Source organism: Nicotiana tabacum, chromosome 8 (assembly GCF_000715075.1).
Source record: "Nicotiana tabacum cultivar K326 chromosome 8, ASM71507v2, whole genome shotgun sequence".
In the NCBI taxonomy this organism is placed as follows: domain Eukaryota; kingdom Viridiplantae; phylum Streptophyta; class Magnoliopsida; order Solanales; family Solanaceae; genus Nicotiana; species Nicotiana tabacum.
In genome coordinates, this window is record NC_134087.1 from 180515452 (window position 1) to 180528023 (window position 12572).

Sequence of the window (12572 nt, forward strand, 5' to 3'; positions counted from 1 at the left end):
TCACAATACACTCTCTTATAAAATACTCTATAATAAAAGAAGAAGAACAACAAGAGATTAAAGAAGCTCTTGAAAGCTTTTGGTGTGTAGAAACTGAACGAATGGCCTTTCATTTAATAGGCAAAAAACCTTGGTGTAAACTTTTGTAAATAATATCCACCACACAATGCAATACTTTGGCCCCAAGTGAAAATATTACCGGCAAAGTCTACTTGCAAATAGGTTTATGTATATGTAAGATGGACTCCACTAGCCAAAATATTGCCCATATTACACAATCCATGGGATTCAAACCTTTATAAGTTAAAATCCCATAAACGATTTGTGCATGCAATAGAGAGCAGACTCAACCAAGCAAACTCTGATCAAAGCCAATTTATTTTTTTTGCTTCTTGTTGATCTGGATCATAATGACTACCCAACTAGTGGGAAAATCAGGAAAACAATTTACCCTACAGCCACAACTACTAAAATTTTAATTACTTCAAACGCATACCAACAATATCGAGTGGAAACCAGAGTATCTGATGGAGCAAACAGAAAAATCACCTTTCATTTGATTCGCCAGAAAGTATATGCTCTGATGTATGTGGTGGGTTTCATGTGAATCAGTAAATGTTTGAAACTTCAATATATGCTATACTGGAGTTAGAGGCAGATCCAAGAATTTAGGTTTATGGGTTCCTACAAAAATTTCGAGTTGATACACAATATTAATTGAATGAACGGATTGGGTCCAAACTAAATATTCTTATACATTTAATGAATTTTTTAATATAAATACAGGTTCTAAACAAAAGCTATTGGGTTCACGGAAACCCGTAGCTATTGAACTAAATCCGCCCCTAATCGGAGTTGGAATTTCACATACACGAAATTTCTCCAACCCATCTCCAAAACCACCCTACCCTAACCCTCCTCCCTACTCTAGCCCCACCTTAAGATAGAAATGTTATTAAAAGAACTTTTTTTTTATGATTTAGATAGAGTACTTTCTTTTTTATTTCAACAAAATGAATATTTTTCTTTTGATTTTGTAGAAAAATATTTTTTTATTTCAACAAAAAAGTTTCCCCATTCCCACCAATCCCCACAAACACACCCTCATCCACCCCCAACCCCAAACTACCCTACTCACCCCACCCCAACCCCTCCCAACTCCACATCGTACCCTACCCCCACCCAACCCCTGCTTTACCCCCCACCCTAAATAGAAATATTACTAGGTGAACTTTTTTTTTCATTTCAACAAAATGAATATTTTATTTTCATGATGTAGAAAAATATTTTAAATTTCATCAAAATATGTACTTTCTTTACATGATGCAGAAAAAGTATTTTTTTTTATTTCAACAAATTGAGTAATTTCTTTTCATGTTGTAGAAAGAGTACTTTCTTTTTTTGTTTCTTTTTCAACAAAAAAAGAGTACTTTTTTGGGCGTCGTTTACACACAAACAAAGCGAGTGAACTAAAAAGTTTTACATATGAAGCCTCATAAAAACGTCACATATCCAACTTTTTCCCTTTTTTATTTTTTATTCATATCCTTCATTTTTCTTCCTCCATTAATGCTCATAGAACCTCTTTCTATTTTTTTTTGGGGTCACTTTTCAAACTTTTAGCACTTTTTGGATTATCAAGAGGTTGATGTGAAATTGTTGGCTCGAAAAGTGCGATTTCAATTAGACCCAGAAATTTTTGATTCAAAAAGTGCAATTATTGGCCCGAAAAATCAAGAGAACAGTACTAAAATTGTTTATGTGAAATTATTTTTTTACTAAAATTGATATTTGGATACTGAATTAGTTGTTGATTGGAAGCTCCATTTCAAGTTGGAACTCATTTGGAGATGAATTGAGAGTTAGACCGAAACTTGTTGAAGAATGCCAAAGAACAATATTTTAAATTTAAGTGTTGGATCTTAGACTTGAAGAAGTCTGAGCTTGATTTTAAAAATTTTGGTAGATGGGATTAATATGAAGGTGGGCACAGCCATGGTGGTTGGTCTTGAGAAGAAGATGAGTTTCTTTTCTTTTTCTTTTTCTTTTTCTTTTTCTTTTACTTGGGTTCCTTTTCTTTTTATTTTTTAAAACTTTGCTGGAGGACTTTTTTTATTTTTTAACTTAATGACATATGTCATGACAATATTGATGCGTGACATACACCTATTTAAAAGAAGTGATCAAATATCAAAGTGATGTGTAATAGATTCACTTTTGAAAATATTCTCGTGGTCAACAGGTATGTAACAGGGATTTGGGGTACAAGTTCAGGTGTCATTTTATGTATTCTCCCTACTTTTTTTTTGTTCTGCTCAAATGTCTATGTCAATAATCAAGATATTTATTTATAAGTAGAGGCGGATTCAGAATTTATATTCTGTAGGTTCAACTTTTAAGGTTTTTAACATTGAACCCATTGTATTTTTAGAGTTATGAATTCAATCCTACCGTTTATTGTAATTTTAATAAATTTTTGCACATAAATTTATGCTCAGCGGCGAAAGTACTGGGTTCAAATGAACCCGACAGATATATTCTACATCCGCCTCTGTTTATAAGTCCTCGGTGATATTGGTATAAAAGGAAAATATTTTCCACGGAAAATATATTCCTTCAATAAATGTTTTTTTTTTTTGTGTGTGTTTGTGTAAGTTGGTAAAAAGTATTGTCCTAAACACATTTACGTAAAACAGAAGGGTGGGGTTGGCCTATTGCATAATTGTCCTTCAAAATAAATGCATGACTTTGGCCTGTTTCTTTAGTTGGTATTAATATTGTGTTAGTTCAAGTTGGTGAAGTTCAAAGAATAACTTGCTAATAATTATAGTACTAATTACACCGTGAGAGTTGATTACACCATACCATGGAAAGCACGACCACTTTTCTACTAGTTATTGTAATTTCGTAAAGAAAAATGGGAGGCAGCACCCACCACCAGGGAGAAAGAAAAGCAGAAATGCAGGCTGCAGCACTAGTGTTCAAGAAAGGGTGTAATGGTTACAAGCTTCAATGGATGCGATGACGGGGTTACATTAGGAGAGAGTGTTCAGCTAATTTGTATATGTGTTATCAGTGTGAGTTGCATGCATTAATGAAAAAACATGTCTTGTCCTAATGATCCATGCATAATATATCTTTCAAGCATTTACACCAATCTTTTAAGCATTTACACCAATCAAACAACTCCAAAATACTTTCAGCAGATGATAAGCATCATCCAAACAAATCAACAGCCATTTCTTTCTTATACATATATATATTTTTTTTGGTTTTGTTTTCGCTACGTGTTGCTGCGTGTGCAAGGAAGAAGCATAGCCCTTGTTCTGAACAGAAAACAAGATGAAAGGAAGTAAAGAAACAGAATCATAGAACTGCTCTTGCAGCTGTTCCACTATTCCATCTTTGCTTCTGCTGATTTTCTTTTGGAACTCTTATCGCATTACCAAGCAACGTCCTGTGAGCCATCCTTCCTCTGCTACCAATGGAGACCCTAACTTTCTCCGCGCCCACATTCACGCCAACTCTTCTTATGTACTGCTGCAGTGGAGACTTGAACTGCATTTTCTTCTGAAGGCTTCGTCTCAAGACACTGTTGAGCTTCTTACTCACACTCTTAAGCTCTTTAGGACTACACTGTGGTGTTGGTTCAGGTAAGCAATTTGAATCGACCCCCTCAGCATCTTCCGTCTCCTCTGCTTGTATTGATCTCAATGGTAAAAGTGAAGGAGGAAACTTGGTTACAGGTGCTACATAGCGCAGTGGAACCAGAGAGTTACGGCGTGGAGCAGGTTTAGGCAAAATCCTGTTTGCAATCGGGCACATAGAAGCTCGCCCAGTCCTCTTCAGAACAGCTACTTGTTCATCAATATCTGGATTGTTTTCCTTGTTTTCTTTTTCTATCAGGCCATTTTGCTTAAACGGACAATCCACAGTAGCAGAAGCCATAGAGAGTTTGTGGAAATTGTTCTCAGTAAGCGGTCGAGTAGTATTAAGTGGTGGATACTTATTTTCATCACAAGTCTTTTGAGCAGAAATTTTGTTGGCAAATGGCGGCCTGGTCGGTGCAGCTTCTTGCTCCTCATTCGGTTGTCCAATAAGCTGTTGCTGAAATTGTTCAGCAATTTTAGAGTTCACATGTTGTCGAGCAAGTTTTCTCTCTACAAGAAGTTGTGATTCTAGTTCCTTAATCTGCACATCATATAGATAAGACTAATTAGGTAAATACTCATATGACCACACAAACTTCACATAACATGCTTCACATATCTGTTAAGAGTTGCAACTCGTACCTTGTCCTGAAGATTTTTGTTTTTCATATCCTTTTCTTTCAACTTAATATCCAAACCATGAATTGTATCCTCCATCTTTTTCATCTGAAAGTCCTTGTTCTTCATGTCTTGTTTTCCCTTTTCGACCTGTCAAGGTAAATAAAATTTCCATAAGGCAGGAAAATGATTAGTTCGGTGGAAATTTTAACAAAGGGATGTAAATTTCAAGAGAGAAATTTACACTACCATCTGTTTGTATTTCAGGAGCTCCATACTATCCACTTGCTTCTTTGCTGGACCTAGCTCTATACCTCGAACTCGACTTGCAAAATTTAATGAGCAAAGAGTCTCACTCAAGTCACTCTCATTTGGACTGATCTGAACAAACATCAATGTCTTTGAATCTCCTCCTGTAAATTAGAAGGACTTATGAAATCTTAGTTGTTTATAGTTTCTTCTGAAGTTCATGATTCAAGCAAGTCAAAGGGAAATACCTAGTGAGTCTTGGAGTAAATGAGTAAGTTTCGAGTTCCTATTAGACAAAGAAAAGAAAAGAAAATCAGAGAGCAAGATATTTCTCCAAATAAATTGAGAATTTGCACGTGAGTATTGCAAGTACCGGAATGGAATATGCGGACTCTTTGTTGCAAGTGAAGATATCACATCTCCAAGGGCAGAAAGAGATCTGTTTATATTTTGGGTTTCTTTTAGCCTTTCACCCTGTACTTCTGTCTTTGCTATCCTCTCACTTCCTGCTAAATCAATTAACCACAGTTTGCTTCTTGTGCATTCCCCATTTAGCAAATTCTCCCCCTTTACCATTACACAAAGTATGCTACACACACACACACATAAAAAATGTCTCTGATTAGTAATTGAGGACATAATGTGTAAACAAATGAAAACCTTCCATAAATTACGATGCACAAACCAATGTGATCGGCTGCTGTGCTCATTTGCATTGGTTGATCCAACTGCCCTTGCATTGCTACCAGTTTGTAAGGCTTCCCAAACCTCAGTCATATTATTCACGTGGGCCTCAACTAGTCCAGGGACATGATGCATTCCTTCTCCAACTTGCTTTATTTCAAGCCTAACGAAATCACGGGATCAGCATGAAACCGTATAACTCCATCTAGCTTCTAAACAAAGTGAGCAAATATTTTATATCTACCTTTTCACACCTTGTTGAGATCCTGAAACTAGCAAGTCTCGGATCTGCTCATTGTATACTTCCAAGACGCTTACTGATATTTCGTAATGAACTGTGTTCTTTCGCTCGTCAATAATGCGAAATAGCTCCTCAAGAGTCCGGTAATTGACCCCTCGAGCTTCTTCTGTGCCCTCCATTGTAAATGTCTTGCCAGTACCAGTCTGGCCATAGGCAAATATGCAGGCATTGTACCCATCTAGAACTGAGGTTGCCAGGGGAGCAGTATCCTCAAAAACTTCAGCTATTGTAACAAGCAAGAGGAAATCATGTGAATAGGGAGAAAATGACACTTCATCAAGATTATTGGTTCTTATGCGGGTTGTTTAGGTTATTACTGCTGCTGCATCTTGTATTCTGTATTTTGGCAACAACTTATTTATCTTTTTTTTGTGCTTACAAATGTCCAAAGCGTTATATTGAATAATTTTTTAACATTGCAATTCAGACACAGTAACTTCAGGTATATTTATAGAAACTGTTATATAGTGTTGAACGAGAGTTGCTCCATATTTCTGCTTCTTTTTCCTGACCAGTAGGAGTTCACCATAATTTTTTTCTTGTATGAACAACCACACACCCAGTATTAGATTTTTATATTTAAAGGTAAGAGATTTTCTTATACAGTAAAGAAATTTTTTAATAACATTCATATGAATTTAGACTAATGGCATCATTATGTGATCAAGGAAATGCCTCCATTTTTTTACTTGAAACCAGATTACATTCCTTGGATTCAAAAAAATTACAGTCAAATCACTTGTTGACAGCAATTATAAATTTAGTTAAAGTGAAAGCTTAGCGTTTAGGGGTAAGGTCGGCATACTCACTACCCTTTCCAGACCCCACTTGTGGGATTATACTGGATTTGTTGTTGTTGTTGAAAGCTTAGCATTACTCTTAACTTAGTCCCTTAGAGGGTCTTTTAGTACCACTAAATATGCTACTTAGTTCAAGTAATACTCTATCAGAAGTATTCTTAACTTAGCACTATGCTCCTTAGTGTAAAGGGATTGCTAGCACTAGTCTTTAACTTGGACAAAGGATTTAGTTACCTTGGTCGGCTTGGGGGCTAAAAATGGCGTCAAACTTGTAGGTCTTTTTAGACATGCCGTTATACTTCACAGTGAGTTCCCCATCCTTTGCAGCTTCAAAGTCAATCGCCATTGAAGCTCCTGCAGCTGTCTCTTCAGCGTTCAAAGGCCTACACCGGCAAAAGACCCTAATGTTCCCTGAAGCAATCCAATAGAGTCAAAACAAGCATATGATAATAAACTAATTGCTCTTATAAGTGTTGTAATTTACTTATCCCCTACCTTTTAAATCCAAAACCTTGTTATAAAGTTCCTTCTGTTCCTTAGCACCCTTGACGAACTTGATCTTGAGATCTTCATGCAATTCAACTTGTTCCTTTACTATGATTATAATAAGAGGAATTACAATGTCAAAAAAGGAGTTTTATTTCTAACATAACTGAATGCCAGTATCTAAAAAAAGATTTACATTTGGACTGAATGGTAGAGCTCATATCTGCAAAATCTGCTAGTAATTGCTGCTTATATAATAAAGCCTCTTCAGATACTTTGATTTGATCCATTTTTAGAATCTGCAAAATAAATTTTGGAAGAAAATCAACATATTTACTTATATGATACAAGAAGCATATGACACAACAACAACAACGAACCCAATGGAATCCCACAAGTGGGGTGTGGGGCGGGTAATGTGTACGCAAACCTTACCCCTATCTTATGAAGATAGAGAAAGTTGTTCCCGATAGACCCTCGGTTCAAGAACAGTGAAAAGAAGCATATGACACAAGCATCAAAATTAATTACCTTCAATTTCCTCGTAAGATCTCTCAAGGATGAAAACCATCTGCTCTTTTCTTTCACTTGGCCCTCAATTGCAAAAGCTACAGGAGGCAAACAATATCAGTATAGCATTTGTTTTGCAAAAGTTTAATGCAGTTCTGTTAATGCAAAGTAATTTCTGTACCGAGTGATCCAACGTGCATTGACTTGCGCATGAGCTCATTCTGAAGCTCCTTTAAGGACTTCCAAGCTTCAGCACATTCTTTGCATTTTAGTTCATTTTCCCTTTTAAGTTCCTCTACTGGCATCTTTGCATCTTTCTGTTCCTTTTCCCGACTCACTTTTGTTAATTGAAGCCTCTGATCTACCTGAATAATAGCAAAAACAAGCATATTAATTCAAGCTTCTAATGCTTTTTAGCCACAGCTTTTCTCTTTTACAATGAATAGGCGATTAAAGACTCAAACCTCTAGTGAGTTGTTTTGTGGAGAATATTTATCGTCTGAAAATCGAATGCCACTCTCAGAGCTGATGCTAACTATAGGCACTGAAAGAGAAGGAAGCTCAAAATGCAGGCACAAATCTTCATCCTTTGTAATAACTGGGGGCTGTTCAGATCCCTTAATTCCATTTTCTAGAGAAATGGAGCAACCCTTCAGAAATTCGGGTGAATCTCCATAGCTTCGTCGTGGAATATCCGGTGATCCAGTACAGATCACTAAATCAGGAGATGTTAATGAAAATCCCAATATGTCTCTGCCTAGTAAAATTTCAAGAAACAAATCATCTTGATCAATATCCAAAATCTTGAAAATCCTAAAACAAAGAAATAAAAAAATCAAGTCTTTGTAAAATATCCTACCATTAATTGCACTTTCTGCAACTGGATCCTTGAGATTTTCAGCATTACTCCCTTCTAACAAACAACCAATGCACACAACATACAATAAATAAATATTACACCAAAACACAATCTTTTCAAGAATTGTTTAGGGGTGGGGGGGGGGGAGCACAGAAATTACCTTCAATCTTGATTGGGGTACAGTAATTAGAATCTTCCATCAATGTATTCACTGAAACATGCAATGAGGCAAAGGGGATCAATTCAAAATCTGGAAGAACCCTAATATAAAGAAATAAAAATCAAATCTTTTGATGAATTCCCCACCATTAATTACACTTTCTGCAACTGGGTCCTTGAAATTTTCAGCATTACTCCCTTCTAAAAAAAAATCAATGCACACAACATAAAATAAATTAGAAAGAAAAAACTCAATCATTTCAAGATATGTCAAAAGAAGGGAATATTGGTGCGATGGTAAAAGTTGTCGGTGTATGGCCAGGGATCATGGATTCAAGTAGCGGAAACATACTCTTGTAGAAATGCAAGGTAAGGTAGCCTACCCCAAATCCACAGCATAGCGGGAGCTTAGCGAATCGGATAGCTTTCTTTTTCAAGAATTGTAAAAGGGGGTGCTTAATTACCTTCAATCTTGATGGGGGTACAGCTAGTAGAATCTTCCAGTCCCATCAGTGTATTTCTTGAAACATCCAATGACGAAAACGGGTCTGCCAAATAAGGAGTAATTAAGAGAACAAAGAATATGAGAACAAGCTACAAACCCATGTAAAATTTGACACCAGTGTCTATACAAAACAAGTTTCTTACAGTATTTGTGAGAGTTAATTAGTAATAGCTGTTGCTCTTCTTGTTGTTGGGAAGAAACGTCTGTAATAAGAAGTGGATCTTGCCACTCATCAAGTTCCATTGATAAAGGGTAAGAGTTTTTGAAATGAAAAGACAAGTGGTAATCAAATCAAATACACTGAAAAAGAGAGGGGAAAAAGGGATTCAATGCTTTTAAATCTTCAGAGAGAGAGAGAGAAAGACAGACTCTGTGTGTGTTGTGAGAGAGAGATCAAGAAAAGAAAGTTCCTTTTGAAAGGCCGTTGATTTCTCCATATGATGAAAGAGACGACCGTTGCTCTTTTTTGAAATTTGAAAATTCTAAACCGGGCCAAATAAAATGTTATTAAGGGGAAACAAATGCCAAAAAAAGCTACCTAGGATTCTAATCAAAGTGTCTATTTAAGAAATAAAAATAAGGAAAAAAAAACCAAAGTGTCTCTTTTGTTTACTTTAAATGCATAATCAAGAAGAAATTTTTAAACCATTTTAATATTAGTTTGACATAGCATGTCTCCGTTTATTTGGTTATGACTTTCTTTTTTAACACTGTAATTTGAATTGTAACATTTATCTTAGGGGTGGGCATATATCGGGTAAAACCGATAACTCGAACCGTTAATTATTTATTGGGTTATCGGTATTGGGTTATTGGGTTAACGGTTCGGTAACGGGTTAAATTTTTTTTTTTTTTGGGTTGTCGGTTCGGGCTCGGTTTGGCAATTCTGTTATTGGGTAAAACCGATAACCCAATAAGGATTAACTAATTTACTAGTTTACCTTTAAGTATATACTTACTAGGGTTTCATAAGTCATAGTTCGCTCTTTGATTTCCCTATTCTTTCTCCGCCTCACGCCCTTACCAGTCAGGCCGGCAAGACTCAGGTCGGCGTCAGTCGCATTTCGCAGCTTCTTTCTTTCACTCTTCAGTCGCATCTTCACTTTATTTCTCGGACCCATCACATTCTTAAGTCGCATCTTCACTTCACTCTTCAGTGGCATTTCTCGGCCGCATTCTTCAGCTTCATCTTGATTCTTCGTGTAAGTTTTTAGTTGCTTCATCTTCATCTTTTTCTTAGTTTGTTTGAAAGCATTCTGGCTCTGGATTTTTCTTAGTTTGTTCGAAAGCTAAAGTGAGATTTGTTATGTGCTTTAATTGTTGAACTGCTATGAAGTTATCTTATGTCAGTTGTTATAAAATTTGTATTTCATAACTAATAAACTTGTATTTGTTATTCATTTAGATCCCTTGTATTTGCAGAAAATGTCGAAGTGAAAATATGACTGATATTCTATTTTTTCATCATTGACTGATATTGGGATTTTTGTTTATATTTTTTTGGGTTGAAGAATGAAAGATAGAAACTTTGGTTATTGTTAATTTTATTGGATGTTGCAGTAAATTTAAATTCTTGTGAAATAGAACAGTTCTGAAAAGAGTTTTAGCAAAACAGTTCTTAAAATCTTATAAAACTGCTTTTAACAAAAAAGTTTTATACCGAAATTGTTTTATACATTGCGAAACTGTTTTAGTTGTTTTATCTTATCGGGTAAACCGATAACCAAACCAATAATGATCGATAACCGATAACCGATAACCAATATCTTATCGGTTTGGTTATCGGGTTATGATATTTGTAAACCGATAATCGATAGGCAAAACTGATAATATTCATAACCGAACCGAACCGACCGATGTCCACCCCTAATTTATCTTGCCTATCGAGTTGTTCTCGTATCACTATTTTTCTTCAGATATAAGAAAAAAACTGTAAAAATCATTCTATTTTTAGACCTAAGACCAACAATTGTGATCATTTGTAACAGAGAATTTTGATACTTAATTTAACTAATTCGTACAGAATTAATTAGAAATAATACAATACAACAAGGTGTGCATTGGTGCCAATAGTAGCATTCTACCTACAACAACAGTGGCTATCAGTATAGCGGTGCATTCTTTATAAAACTACCTGTTTATAACAATATACTTAAATGATAATTGATTTTTTTCATGAAATAATGATTTAATTTTTCCTTTCACTATAATGATGCTAATTTTGATTAATTTTACTAAATTTTTCACTCCCATTTCTAGTCATTTAATTTCATATTTAATGCATCAGCTACAACTTTGGTGTGATAACGCCAATTATAAAAAATAAAAATCTAATCTATACTAATAAGATATTCTAAGGCAGAACCTTAACCTACTACTTGCTATGTCAATTGTTAAGCTTTTAGACTCCCTTCAAGGAATCTAATGAAGGGAGGTTTAAGGCTATGACACACTTTTGTTGAAAGTTTGGCCTCAAAATTTCCCAATTCAAGTATTACATTGCCATAAAGAGACTGAAATTTACGGAAATGTTGCCAAAATTATAGATTTCTTCTATTATATTTGAGATTTTTTACTTCTCAATTAGTTTTAATTATTTGTAGATGCAGTACAACCAGTTATGAATTTATTAATAATCTGTAAGCTTTTTAAAAGTTGAAATTAATGGAACATCAATATATTTTGAGGTATTAAATCTGAATATTTTATTTTCTTTAATAACATAAAGTTTGAGAAAAATGAGTGTTTGCATAACATTTGTCTTAACAGCCAAATAAGATCTAAAAGTTAAATGCTATTATAGGTGTATAACAGTCATTGCCATAACAACCTAAAAATTATTAGGACAAATGACACTATTATAAAAAGGTTTGACTTATTTTTAGTCCCAATTGACCAAACATCTACCAATAAAAGTATATCTATTAAATGGTCTTGTGATTTATTTTTCGTATTATAATTCCACCATTATAATTTCAGTATAACTTGTTCAACAACCAAATGCAGCAAATAACTTGTTCAACAATCAAATGCAGCAAATTAGTTACAAAACTAGTGTGAAATAGGTTATAAAATTACTTCTTCGCCTGCAAATTTTTTAAATGGATTATAATGTAAAATAGGTTATAGTGCAATGATCTGGGTTTTCATCAAAGATGCTTCGTAATCCTTTTGAAAGTCTTCTTTATTATATTATAGAAAACATATTCGCCATATTGCTACTTCAAAAGCCAAAAAGTACTTTCACTTCCTATAAATGTCTTTTTATATAGATGTATCTTTATGTATCTTAATATATACTTACTATTATTCTTGTACATTTAATTTTTGTATATAGTCTTTTCTGTTTGTAGTTTCGTCTTAATTTTTTTTTTAAAAGTAAGGAAGAAGCAGTAAGAGAAAAAGGATAAATAAAGTAACTGAAAACCTCCCATTTCAGCCAACTCTATATGTGGAACAAAGTGAAAAAGGAAGACAAATGAGAATAGGGAAGCTGGCTGCATAAAGTATCTCATGCAGAGTTCGAGGAAAGGCCACACCAAGGGTGTGATAAAGACAGTCTAACCTAATGCAAGCATTAGCGAATGCTTCCATAACTCAAATTCGTGATCTATAAATCACATGAAGACAACTTTATCGTTGCTCCAAGGTCCCTTCTGGAAAAAAACGGAGAGCATAGACAGATAAAAGATAACCACATTCACACAACAGTCCACGTTGCACAAATATATCTATTATTGTTTGTAGCTTC

General features: G+C 34.8%; 1 protein-coding gene across 2 annotated transcripts; it reads right to left on the reverse strand.

Annotated features, from left to right (window-relative positions):
* Positions 1 to 3112: 3112 nt before the first annotated feature.
* On the reverse strand, positions 3113 to 9205 carry LOC107784620 (kinesin-like protein KIN-14Q). Of its 2 annotated transcripts, none has more exons than XM_075219915.1 (18): positions 8965 to 9205; positions 8781 to 8864; positions 8464 to 8517; positions 8318 to 8368; positions 8158 to 8208; positions 7763 to 8055; positions 7480 to 7663; positions 7320 to 7396; positions 6985 to 7087; positions 6798 to 6896; positions 6537 to 6713; positions 5446 to 5725; positions 5203 to 5364; positions 4891 to 5106; positions 4766 to 4803; positions 4518 to 4681; positions 4293 to 4418; positions 3113 to 4191 (listed from the first exon to the last, which is right to left on the reverse strand). In XM_075219915.1, the coding sequence occupies exons 1-18, from the start codon at positions 9062 to 9064 to the stop codon at positions 3367 to 3369; spliced, it is 3084 nt and encodes a 1027-aa protein (XP_075076016.1). In that variant the 5' UTR covers positions 9065 to 9205; the 3' UTR covers positions 3113 to 3366. The 2 variants fall into 2 exon arrangements, with proteins under 2 accessions (XP_075076016.1, XP_075076015.1); XM_075219914.1 differs by having other exon boundaries at positions 8158 to 8211.
* Between the last annotated feature and the right edge of the window lie 3367 nt (positions 9206 to 12572).